Source organism: Brachyistius frenatus, unplaced genomic scaffold (genome assembly GCF_029030835.1).
Source record: "Brachyistius frenatus isolate BFR_SWC_R1_liver_20210118 unplaced genomic scaffold, ASM2903083v1 Contig_21, whole genome shotgun sequence".
NCBI lineage: Eukaryota > Metazoa > Chordata > Actinopteri > Embiotocidae > Brachyistius > Brachyistius frenatus.
The window spans coordinates 4018504-4030742 of record NW_027210620.1 but is presented as its reverse complement, the minus strand read 5'-3'; the positions used below and the strand labels follow the sequence as shown (position 1 = coordinate 4030742).

The 12239-nt window shown below is 40.0% G+C and overlaps 1 protein-coding gene across 2 annotated transcripts in view; it reads right to left on the bottom strand.

Moving 5' to 3' along the window:
• mettl24 (methyltransferase like 24) overlaps positions 1-11143 on the bottom strand; it is a 35123-nt gene extending 23980 nt beyond the window's left edge. For both annotated transcript variants that reach the window (XM_069696530.1, XM_069696531.1), the window contains exon 1: positions 10296-11143. In XM_069696530.1, the coding sequence (XP_069552631.1) occupies positions 10296-10634 (339 nt within the window). In that variant the 5' untranslated portion in view covers positions 10635-11143. The remainder of the gene's footprint in view (positions 1-10295) is intronic.
• Positions 11144-12239: the final 1096 nt, after the last annotated feature.

Sequence of the window (12239 nt, the reverse complement as noted above, 5' to 3'; positions counted from 1 at the left end):
TCCTAGAAATGCATTGTTGGAGAAGAATTAACTTCTGAATTTTATTTGACTTTGAGGATTTGCTCTCATGCTCCTCACACTGTTACATTACAGCGCACACTCTCATTCTGCAGACTAATTGGCAGCAGCATTATCTGCCCACGTGCTGTAACTCAAAGCTGATGGAAGACCAGCACACATCCATTCTGACTCTGCAATTTGTGTCGTCGCCTACATGGCAGTAGCATTTTGTGTCCATCTAGTTTGACTCAAAGCTGATATATGAGCAGTGCTCAAGCATTTTGCCAGTGCAAAGCTGAACTTTCCTGCATCACAAACGCTCTCACACTCAGCTGGATCCCGAGAACTAGCAGACATAAAAGGACAGGATAGATGTTTTTAACTGGTAATCAACAAGGACAAAAGCCTTTAAAGAAAACTGTTGTCATTGTTGTCCATTGAATAACAAGGTTATGCAGGTATCAGTTGGTGGTTATAGAACCATATTTGCTGCTTTGCCGTTAAAGCCCAATGTTTTACAAAACCGCAGTGGGAAATCTTGGTTGTTAATGGAGGTGTAAATACACAATACTAGTCACTGCTGTGAGTGGTTTTAAAAGGAGGGGCAGCTATGTTTGACTTTGTTCGAGAGATTCCTAAAAGTAACTTGTGGTTTCCAGTTCCCACCCAAAATAACCAACAGCTGCTCTTATCAGAAAACGCTGTAATCATCTTTCTTCCTCTTTCACATACAGTCTGCACTCACAGATATATACATGTGAAGTCAGTGTGTTCTGTGGAGTCCTTTGACTTGTCATGGCACATGTGATCAACTTAAATCTCTGCAGAACTGGGTGTTGCCTTGGAAACACAGTCCCTCTTCATTCACATCATGGCAACTTCACTCATGCATGCATTCATAAAAGCAATGAGGCATAGGCGCTCCTATCCATCACCACATGAAACGAAGTAGTTATGTAGAATATGCAACTTGGATAAAAAAAAATTATTGATCGCTGAAAACACTCGTTCCTCTGATTTGATTATATTGTGTTTGAATTGGGCCTTGTTGGCCAGCGACTTAAGAGACAGATGGGGTCTTATTGTTAGCAGTTACACTCTGTATGTGTGTGGCTTTGTGTGTGAAGCTGTCTATGCGAGTGTGCCCCTGTCTTCCTGGACAGTATCCCAAATATGAAATCTGTGTTTGATGTGGAGTTGGGAAGAGCAGAGGGAGCACGCTGCGCACCATATGACACTTACTTCCTGAGATGGAGCTGGAAATACAGACAGAGTGACGGCAAGCTAGACGGAGGGAGGGAGTCATTTCTATTCTTGGCTCATTCTTTGTTTCCCAATTTGCATGTTTATGTCTTACACATATATGATCACTGGATATGTAGACTGGAATTGAAAGATGATGGCAAGGGGATGTATCTTTCCAGCAATTTCAGAGTATAAGTGTCAATGTTTTTCTGTGATATTATTGTCTTCAGCAGTATCACTTGTAGCAGCTATCAAATAAGTACAACTGATACAAAGTGAGAGAGAAACAGGGATGAATATTGTTTTAAACAAGGCTAAAAGCAACAACAAGCTATTTAAATGATTTTTCTTGAGCTTCACTGGGTTTCTTTGTTGCTTTTGGGGCTAAGTGGTGTCTGCTGTCTTTGTAACCAGACACATAAAGCTAAGGCGTGCATCAAACGCTACTGAAATGGGTTTCTGCTACATAAACAAACCTAAGGCTTTTTGGTGACGCACCATGTGCCATTGGCTGGAAGCAGGTATTCATTGCCTTTGTGTGTGTGTGTGTGTGTGTGTGCGTGCATGCGTTCATGGATGGGCAGTGGAGGTGAGTCGCAAAGATGGGAGCTATAGGGCATCCAATTTCAGAGGTCAATGCACTCATTCATATCAGCTGGGAGGGAGGCTGAGAACTTTCTGGAATGTTCCAAACAAGGCGTCCACATCTGAAGGGAGTATTGTGCGATCAGGACTTGACAGTTTGACACTGACTCACCCCCCCCCCCCCCCCTCCCTCCAGTGGGCATCTTTGTGTGATAGAAGTTAGCACACACAACGGGCCCACTGTAACATGAAGTGCACTGAGTGGGTTTTGTTTTTCCACCAGCAGCATATGGATTTGATCATCTTGTTTGAGGCAGAGCTGTTGTAGAGCTACATTTAAAAGTTGGGATCACAAGCTTCCAGGAGTCATTGTCCCGGTTCTGCCCTTTTGTTTCTTTTTTACCGGTTGTGGTTCTTGTTGTTTTGTAGTCACTTCCTGTTTTATTTTGTAGTCACTCTGTTGCAGCCATATGGACTTTACTTCCCTACTTTGGGGTTATTTTCCTACCAATTCCTGTGCTAACCTGTTAGATGATCAGTCCATCTTCTTTATTGCTCCTCTTCAGTTCCAGTTCATATTTATTCTTGTGTAGTGAATTCATTGCTTCTGAACATTTGTGCATCATGTAAGTTATTGTGTTTTTTTATTGTTTTTTTTTCTATTACCTTGCTTTGTTCTGTGGTTTTTGAATCTTTGTTTTCGTAAAAGAACCTGCTGTCTGTTGGTAAAACTCGGCTTCTGTTTCGACCTCCTGCCTCCTGTGTTGTGCATTTGGATCCTCCTTGTTAAACTGGTAGTCGGCTCAACAGTTTGACAAAAAAAGTAGTACTTAATTATCAGGCCAAGGATGATATGCTCTCAGCTGTCTTGTTAAAAAACTGTGTAAAACACTTACTCATGCAAATTAAATATTTAATATTTCTTTAAACTTTGCAGAGCAAGGGTAATTGATTATCTTAGAGATCTGTTTTTCCTCCTTCCCCCATTTCTTGGCACAGATTTCCAGCCTCTGTTTTTCTTTCGGCCAGACTTTGATATTATCTTGTATTGCACAAGTAAAACTATGTGCCTGTCTAGAGCTGTTTGTTTTGCCAGGGTTTTCATAATGCACGATGCAATGTCACCATGGTGATATGATCCAAAATTGTATTGGAAATCATGTGTCCAAACATGTTTAATTCCCCGCTCTGAATTCATCTGCCTGCAGCGATTGCACCTTTGCTATATAAGCTGCTTTCGAGGTGCTTGTGGTCCTACTGTATGAGCTCATTATTCCGCTCTTGTTGTTACCTAAGGAAGGCTGTTTTGTACACTATGTGGCAATCACCGACAAACTTAAAGTCCTATACGAGTGAGTTTGCAAGTTATATCTCTTTAACAACAAATCCTGCATGCTTTGTAGAGTTTCTGGTTTTGGCCATTTAACCCACTGTTGCAAACATCCAGTGGTTTTCATTCATATCTCTTTTATTTCAAATACGTATGATAACTAGAGTTTTGTCACTTAAATACAGTCACTAAAAAAAGCATTCAGACTTCATGCAAGATTTTAGTTTTTGATTTTGATTTTGCAAAAAATTCAAAAAGCCTTCTTTCACTTTGTCACAATATGTATGGATTGATAGGACTTTGCAACACACTGGAGGGAGTTTATGTGTACAATCATGTGAAAAGTGCACACTGCCTAATTACTTTAACAAAGAGCAATTCAGACTTGATTCCCAGGGTAATGGATTACACAACTCAGGCAAGTTTAAGACTGTAATTGAATGCATGTATTAATGGAGAAAAACTGTAGAGAAGGGATTTACAGAGTCTAAAATAATAATCTGTGATGTAAACTTTATGCAACGTATAATAAATGGGCTAAAACATACAAAACCACTGGGGTGCTCCTTTCAGTTTCATACAAAGTTCAAAGCTTCATATATTCATATTTTATTTCTGGCATGCTTACTGGCACTAGCTTTTTATTTAAATTTAGGCTCTTCAGTGACTTAAGACAAGCTTCACTGACAAATTAAGCAATGCTAAACCTCTCGCTTTTAACAGAAGTGACTACATGGTGAGTTAACACGTTTCTGCTTGCACAAATGCTGTGAATTATGTTGTTATTCTAAGAGACTATTTTTGTAGATTCCATATAGGAGTATAAATGGCTCCGGCTGGGAGTTCAACAGCAGTATGCTATTGGTAATGGACATGAAATTTTTAGTTCAGGAGCAAAAAGGGAAGTGAAGGAGTGTGGCCCAAGTGACATGTCAGCTTCTCAGTCGTTGATTTCTTGTGACTCCCTGGTTTCCCAGACGCCCTAGCTGGAGGTTAAAGATGCCTGAGAACTGACTCCAGTCACACCTTTGGGATTACAGGAGTCAACCCCTCTCATTCTTTTCAAACAGTCCTTCCCTCTCCCCCTCTCTTTCTTTGTTGAGCCCAGTCTTTCAGTTTACCAAGACATAACCAAGGTCAGCGGGTTTCTGCATTAGAAATTCCATTGGGGCCCAATACTGGCTGGCAGAGGTTGGCGCAAGCAGTACAAAGTGGCCTTTTCTGTTCTCACTCTATCCCAGGACTGAATTCATCAACGCTCAGGAACAAAGTATTAATTGACTATATTTGAACTGAAGTAATTAATACTTGCCTTTCAAATACATGAATTTGTGTCCAATCTGATCAAAAGAAATCATTTGAATTAAAATGGAAACTGCTCCGGCTTATTGGTGGTTTTGGTGAAATCTATTATCATAATCAAAACTATTTACAAATATTCGTAAACTTGAATTAGAATAAGATTAGAGGACCATAAGTGTCTGTTTCCTTTTGTTGTTGTTTTTTTTGTCTCGGACACCAGAGAACAAAAGGAAACATTTAGTTAGTATTTTTGACGATCAACGGGATCATACCATTTTGATGCAGTACACAAACATCATTGCTTTAAATTAGATGCATCACAATTAAAATAGCTTTGTGACTTTATTGATGTGGGTTTGTTACAGTATCAAACTATTTTGAATTTGACTCTAGACTGCAAACAATTCTTTGAATTTTGGACATCTTACAGCCTTCTCACCAGCACTCGCCGTTAGGCAGTGTTGCGGTATTATGTTTTTTGGTTGTTTATCCGTCCGTCTGTCCCATTATTATGAGCAAAACATCTCAGGAATTCTTTGCTCAAACTTGGCTCAAATTTTCATTTGGTTCCGAGGATGAACTGCTTGGTTTTTGGTAGTCAAAGTCACTGTGACTCAAGTCCCAGCAAGCGTTGTTTCAGGGACGCCTTGCAGGAAAATCTTCAAATTTGGCACAAACATTCACTTAGAGTCGAGGATGAACTGGTTGGATTTCGGTGGTCAAATGTCAAATTAACCTCTTGTCCACACAATGCTCGCAATGTCTCAAGAACGTGTCGGGTGTTGGAAAACATGGAGGTAAACTTAAACTTGTTGGCGGAGGATTATAAACACGAGACAGAATTCTAGTTTTATGCAATATCCTCATATAATTCCAAATAAACACAAAGACAGATGCATAGATTGTCATTTGGTCATCCTAACACCACTGGATAATCATTTCAGTAAACTGTCGTGGATTTTTATGTTACAAAATCTTCTTAAACTGGAAAGCCTGTCTTAAAGAATCCATGGTTCCACTTTGCTCCTCTGCTCTTGTGATCTATGTACTGCATGTCCGTGGGCTTTGAGGTTCAATGTGTGTGACATGTGAATGACAGCTGGACTATGTGGGAGTAATCTCTGAACGATGCTGGTGTGGAATTCCTACAGAAAAGCCCTACATTGCCCACAATCTCACAATACTTTCACTGTTAAATGGGACGCTGTGGATAGAGGGCAGGGAGAAGTGATAAGATGGCTATGCAGGAAAATATATGTAGCAGTTTAAGATTAAACATTAATTTCAACATGAATTTTAAGATGTTGTGTTTGACTTTTTACAATGTGTGACTTTAGAGAAGACATAGGTGCAAACTACATATTCTTCAGAAAAATAAGAGCAAAATTGTCACTGAGTTGCACTCTAAGGAGTAAAAGCAATAGTGATTATTAAAATTCTCTTCTTTGACAGGACTCTTGTAAAAATGTGGGATCCTTTCAATTATTGATTTAAGCACCACTTATTTCCTCTTCAAAGAAAGTATTTTTACTTCATAGTAAAGTTCTGGACTGAAATCGCCCGACTATGATGAGTAATAGACAATTGTTGCTGGGTCGAGATTCTTCCTGTTGTTGTTGTATTTGTTTGACTACTTTCTAAATAGCTGAGTACAAACCATGAGAACGTAGTATAAAACATAATATAAAGTAAATATATCTCATAAGTATAAAAGCTGTTTAAACACACTAAAATGTTATAATTTTCCTTTAAGATCTTTATCACAACTGCACACTTCAACTCACTGAGTGCTCGGAAATGAGAAGCAGGAAGTTACATAACAGTAAAACAGCAAAAGGATTTTGGGTAAATGGTTCACAGTGAAGTCAAGTCAGTATATTTATACAACCCCAAATTACCCATTACTTTAGGGCATTCAAATCTCTGCAACATACAACCCCTTTTATACTTATACCCTTTCTTGGATAAGAAATGACTCACCACAACAAGACCTTTTGGCATGAAAACAAACGTTAAAGAAACATTGGGGATAGCAACAAAAGATGAATCTCTCTTCTGAGATGGACAGTGATTTATTTGTTGTTGTAAACTATGTGTAATGTAGACAGAAGTGAAGTGTTGTTTCATGTGGACTTGTACGTTATTTATAGAGATTTTATCTCTATAAATCATCTTGAGCATCTTGAACATGCTCTTATTTTTAATCATATTAGGGATGCAGCCTATTTTCTGGAGGTATTTACAGAAAATCCCTTACCAGCTGTACATGGTAGTATCTTACAATACTCTGTACGAATACACAATACGCCGTACATTTTTGCCACTTGCTTCTTTTCTCCAACCAGGAAAGTGGCATCACTTCCTCTCCCACCAATGGCAATAAGTGCATCATAATTCATGGGAGGCTTAGTCATTTAAATTAACATATGATGTCATATGTTACTTTTTTTTTGTTGACTTTTTGAGCCGCCAGTCGCTGTTGGCCTTTTTCACAGTAGGTTTCAGTGTTGGAGTGTCGAGGCTCTTTGTCGTGTGTGTGTGTACGTCACTGTGACTTAAGGCCACTATAGTCTGTCTATTGCTGTGTTAAAGACAGGAGGCTGAATCATCAGTGCATGCTGTGTCTGCTTTTCGACATCCTTCTCTCTTTGTGTTTGCGTCTCTCTTTCTCTCCCTCCATCACTGCTGCTGTTGTCTGAGCGAACACATTTCATGTCTGTCTATAATTTACCAACTCATCCTTCTCCCCTTTTCCCGGTGGGGAAGAAAACCTGCACAAGGTAAATGATTAAAGAAGATGTGTGTGAGTGTACTTGTGTGGATGTCTGACAGCTAAGAGATTAGATTTCCTTTTGATTGGTTATTGCTAAAACAGAAAACAGTCCCCGAGGCTGTGTCTCTCTCTCTCTCACACAAATACGCAGACAGTTTATTAAGGGAGACATAATTTGTCAGCAACAGTCTGTCCTGTCACCTTTCTACTCTACAGCCTCTAGAATGAGTTTTGAAAAGAGCTTTGCCTTCATGAATGATTTCTCGCTTTATTTTGCTCAGAAAAAGCCTTTAAGCGAAACATCCCTACCTTCTGGTGTTTTCAAACTGCAGCACAGATGACAGATCAGCTGCTGTTTGTGACGCTGTGACACCGTGTAGTTGTTGGTATGCAACAAAAATGCCATAAAATAAGCACACTATGTGAAAGTACAAATATTCTATGCAGATGTGATGAAGTGCTGACAACAAGACAGCTGGGGAGTTTTATTTGCGTCTTAATTACTGAGACACAAATAAAACACCATATGTACATCATATAAAATATATACAAAGCCATAAACAGGTGAAAAATCCTCTCAACAGTTTTATTAGCAGATAATAAAGTGTCTTAAACTTATGATTGTTTTAGTGCCTGCCTCAATCAAACATACTGATTGAATATGTTAAGAGGGAAACACATCATGTATTCCACTATATGAATATAGGGATGTAATATTTAATGTGAGCATTTAACCCTTATTACTAAGCCAAGACATTACTATGACTAAGCCAAGACATTACTATGAGCATTTATACTGATTATATCTTCAGTTATATTACCTTCACCAACAACTCAACACTGCACTGTAGCGCAGAAACTTTATACCTAAAAAGGCTCTGCCCATATGTATTTTGGGATGTGTGGATGTTTTGGATATTACTTCTACAGTGTTCATTCCCTTAATTATCTGTTATGATTATTTGCTGATATATATATCAACTGTTTGTCCATAAACCCCTCCAGTTGTGTTCAGTTTATGAACAAATATAAGAAACTATAAATGAGCATAGAATTGAATCTTAGGAAAACAACAGTGTGCCATCATATGCACAAATATCTTTGCTGTAGACGGAGCTGTGGCTGTTGCAAAACATTACACTGATTTTATTTTGTTTCACAGCAGCTCATAAATAGATAATCGTGGGGGGGCAACCGTTTCTGTTTATGTTCTGCAGCAACATAAAACTAAGATCTCTCCATACTCTGTAGATAGTTGAAAAAGTTATTTTGCATTTAACACACCAAATATTTTGCCAGGCATATAAAGTTATACAAAAGGTTATATTTCAAACCATATGTTCACTTTGACCAGTCTCTTTTAAATAGATATGGACTGGGAAAAGGTCTGCATACTTTCATTTTTATAGTTGTCAGGCTCATTAACAAACAATAAACTAATCCTTTGATACAAACCAGAAATTCTGAAATGAATAATTGCTTAGGAAGCACGAGTGTTTAAAAAGTAAATTTCCTCTGTGTTTCTGGAAAAACCAACTTGTGCATGCCCTTGGCTTTCGGTTTATTTTTTTTTACATTATGCAAAATATTTTCTCAATTCCCTCCATTGCTGTTCTCCAAGGTCACTAAAAAAGTACTTGTCAAATTCCTTGCATAACAACAGTCCTGCTTTCCAGCCCATTATTTCATCTGCAATCAATGAATACGTGCCGCGAGGAGAGAGAAGCAATGAAGAGCCGGTGTGAGAGAGAAGTTAAAGGAAGGGAGGGAAAATAAGAGAAATATGGGTTAGAAGTGGGAGGTGAGTCTGAAGTTTTAAATTGATACAGACAAGAGAGAATAAAAAGCAAGAGGAAGGATTAGAGCATGAAGGTAACATGACAAAGCAAAAAAATACCAGCGATGTTCAAGATGAGAGCCAAAAGGGAGAAAAGTGAGGAAGAGTGTGGGTAGAGAGAAAGAGGGAGCTAAATGGCAGCCGCACATGACACAGAAATTTCATCAGGGCCCCTGCAGGGCACCTTAGGAGACAAATTTTGTGTTAAGAATCATCCCTGATTCTTCCTCTCCCGAGTGAGCATATGTAAAATTGATGGTGCACAAGTGCCCCTGGCGTAATAGCCCTGTAGTGATTTCCATGGCATTTAGAGCTCATTGCCAGCATCTTTGTCACTATAACTTAGGTCATTAAAGATTAAAAGACGTACACCCCGAAGTAACAGAGCTAGGAAAAACAGTGGCGAGGAGGAAGATGAGGGAAAGGCAGATGTGTTGTGTGTGTGTGTGTGTGTGTGTGTGTGTGTGTGTGTGTGTGTGTGTGTGTGTGTGTGTGTGTGTGTGTGTGTGTGTGTGTGTGTGTGTGTGTGTGTGTGTGTGTGTGTGTGTGTGTGTGTGTGTGTGTGTGAATATGTGTGCTCTGTTGGTGGGAAGGGTTGAGAGAAATGGGCGGGTATAGGGAACAAAAGGGAGACAGATGGATGGGGAGATCGAATGACGAAATTAAGGCAACAGCAAAGAGCAGCGATGAATCAAAGAGAAATGCATGGAGAAAGGCAAGTGGAGGGTTGTTAAACTGGTGCGCTGACACACCCATCACAGGTCAGCAGGTCAAGCTCCTGGAGTTTGTGTATGTGTGTGTTTGAGTATGTAAATAGCTCCAAAAGACACTGTGTTTGAATAGTCCTTTGTTGGAGCTGACTCTGTATAGGTTTGCAGCCGATACGAGAGGGGGGAGTGTTTGATTTGCAGTTTATGTTAAACCTACACTTGTTTAAATTATAAACCTCTTTCAAAAAATAAAACCAGAGTGACAAACTCTCTTTTTCAACTTCGAAGCATTTCAGAAGTGCTCGTTGAACATGCATTGATTCTACAGCCTGTTCTTCCTTCATCACCCTCCTGGGATTACTGAGCTTTAAGCCAGTGACTCAGAGGGATGGAGTGAAAGCTCCTTATTGAGCCGGTCTGTCTCCTGCTACACTGATTTAGGATCCGATAAACTTACAAGAATCTCAGTCGCAGCAATTAAGAACAAAGAAGTTGAAAGTATATTAAACCTACCTTTTTGTGCGGGTGGAGAGGTGGGCAGCACGGTGGTGAGGGGTCCTCACTGACTTCATTCCTCTTATTCGCTATATTGTCCTTCTTCACTGTGCGAACATAAGAGATTCTCCTTTTAATGCTTTTGTCCTGCTCCTCTGCTTCTGCAGGCACCCGTTTAATTCTGCTTTGTTGACCCCGGTTCTGATTGGACTGGCTGGGATGTCCCGAAGTCAGGGGTGCAGGGGAGACCTGCCAACCTGTCTCCAGGTAAACATGAACGCACACACACACAGCAGTAAGCAGAATGCCCAAACGCAGCAGCAATCCCAGGGTGAGTCGCTCTCTGCCCATGTCCATTCTCTATTCGGTCCGCCCGGTCTCTGGCTCACTTTAGTCCATGGCCTCAGCTGGAAGTGTTGTTTTGCTCTCTGCTTTTTCTATCCCATTCTTTCTTGTCAAAGAGTCGGCCTTCTCTTCTCTTCTCTTCTCTTCTCTTCTCTTCTCTTCTCTTCTCTTCTCTTCTCTTCTCTTCTCTTCTCTTCTCTTCTCTTCTCTTCTCTTCTCTTCTCTTCTCTTCTCTTCTCTTCTCTTCTCTTCTCTTCTCTTCTCTTCTCTTCTCTTCTCTTCTCTTCTCTTCTCTTCTCTTCTCTTCTCTTCTCTTCTCTTCTCTTCTCGTCCCAAGTCCACCGTTAGACAGTGGTAGGTTAATAAAACACAATCATGTCAATGGCACCTCTGCTCATAAAGCAACTCGCGCACACACACACACACACACACACACACACACACACACGCATGCACACATGTCCATTCGTGACTGTGTGCATGTTAGTGTTGAGGCTCTGCAAGCAGATTCTGAAGTACAATGTATGCCACCTCTTTGAAAACTTTGGGAACTCCCTCCTCACACTTACAAGTCCCTCTTTTCCCAAACACACACGCCCCTTTAAATTGCTTTCTTTTTCTTTCTATCAGGCTCACATCACAGACAGGCACACACACACACCCCTCTGTTGCTCTGCCCCCTCCCTGGGGTTGCCTCTCCCGCCCAGCTGAATCTCAGGTTACTGTGTAATATGGGCAGGGCCTGCTTCTGCTCTGGTCCATGCAGGTCCATGCAGGTCTCTCTCCACATCTGTTTGCTCTCTCACCGAACATGACACGTCTGTCTGGATAATATTACTCACATTCGAATCAGATATAGTTTTGCCATGCAAACATTTTGTTTCCAGTACTGTCTGTATTATTGCAACAAATCAGTTAGTTCTTCAAATCTCTGCCAACTCGCTAAAACTAACTTCTGCTGTAATTCCCCCAACTAAATATTAATTTGTAAGCCAACACTTCTTCACTGTCTTCTCAAGCAACTTCATTAACTTTGCCATTGATTTCTCTCCAAAGACCACAAATTCTGCTGTTGTTTGTAAACAAATTAATAATCACAGCCCCTTCTTGCGCACCAATTTATTAAATATATTATTGATATTTTTTTAAACAGAGAGGGGACATTTGTCAGGACTGCTAAAGCAGATTATTTTTAGATGGAGAAAAGCACTGATCATAACACTTTCACTCGGATGGAAATTAGGATTTGCCTGGCTTTGAAGACTATTTTGACAGCTAAATCCAAGGAAATGCAGGGTAATGATCAGACTCACTTCCTCCTGCTGTTCTGAATCAATGACTAACCTTTGTGTTTGGCTTTTACCGAATTTAGCTCTCTACTGCCCCCTTTGGAGTAAAAAGAGTACTCCCCGAACTTCTTCATTGATGAAAGCACACATGAACATGCACTGGATTTTGAGGTAAAATTGCAACGGACTCCATTATGGTGATGTTTCTGGTCAGTGACAGTAAACATACATACACTTCCAAATGTACTATTAGGTTGGAGAGAGACATTCATATTAACACACGACTTCAGGTATTGGCTTTGCTTTGTTTGTACGCTTACAAGGAACA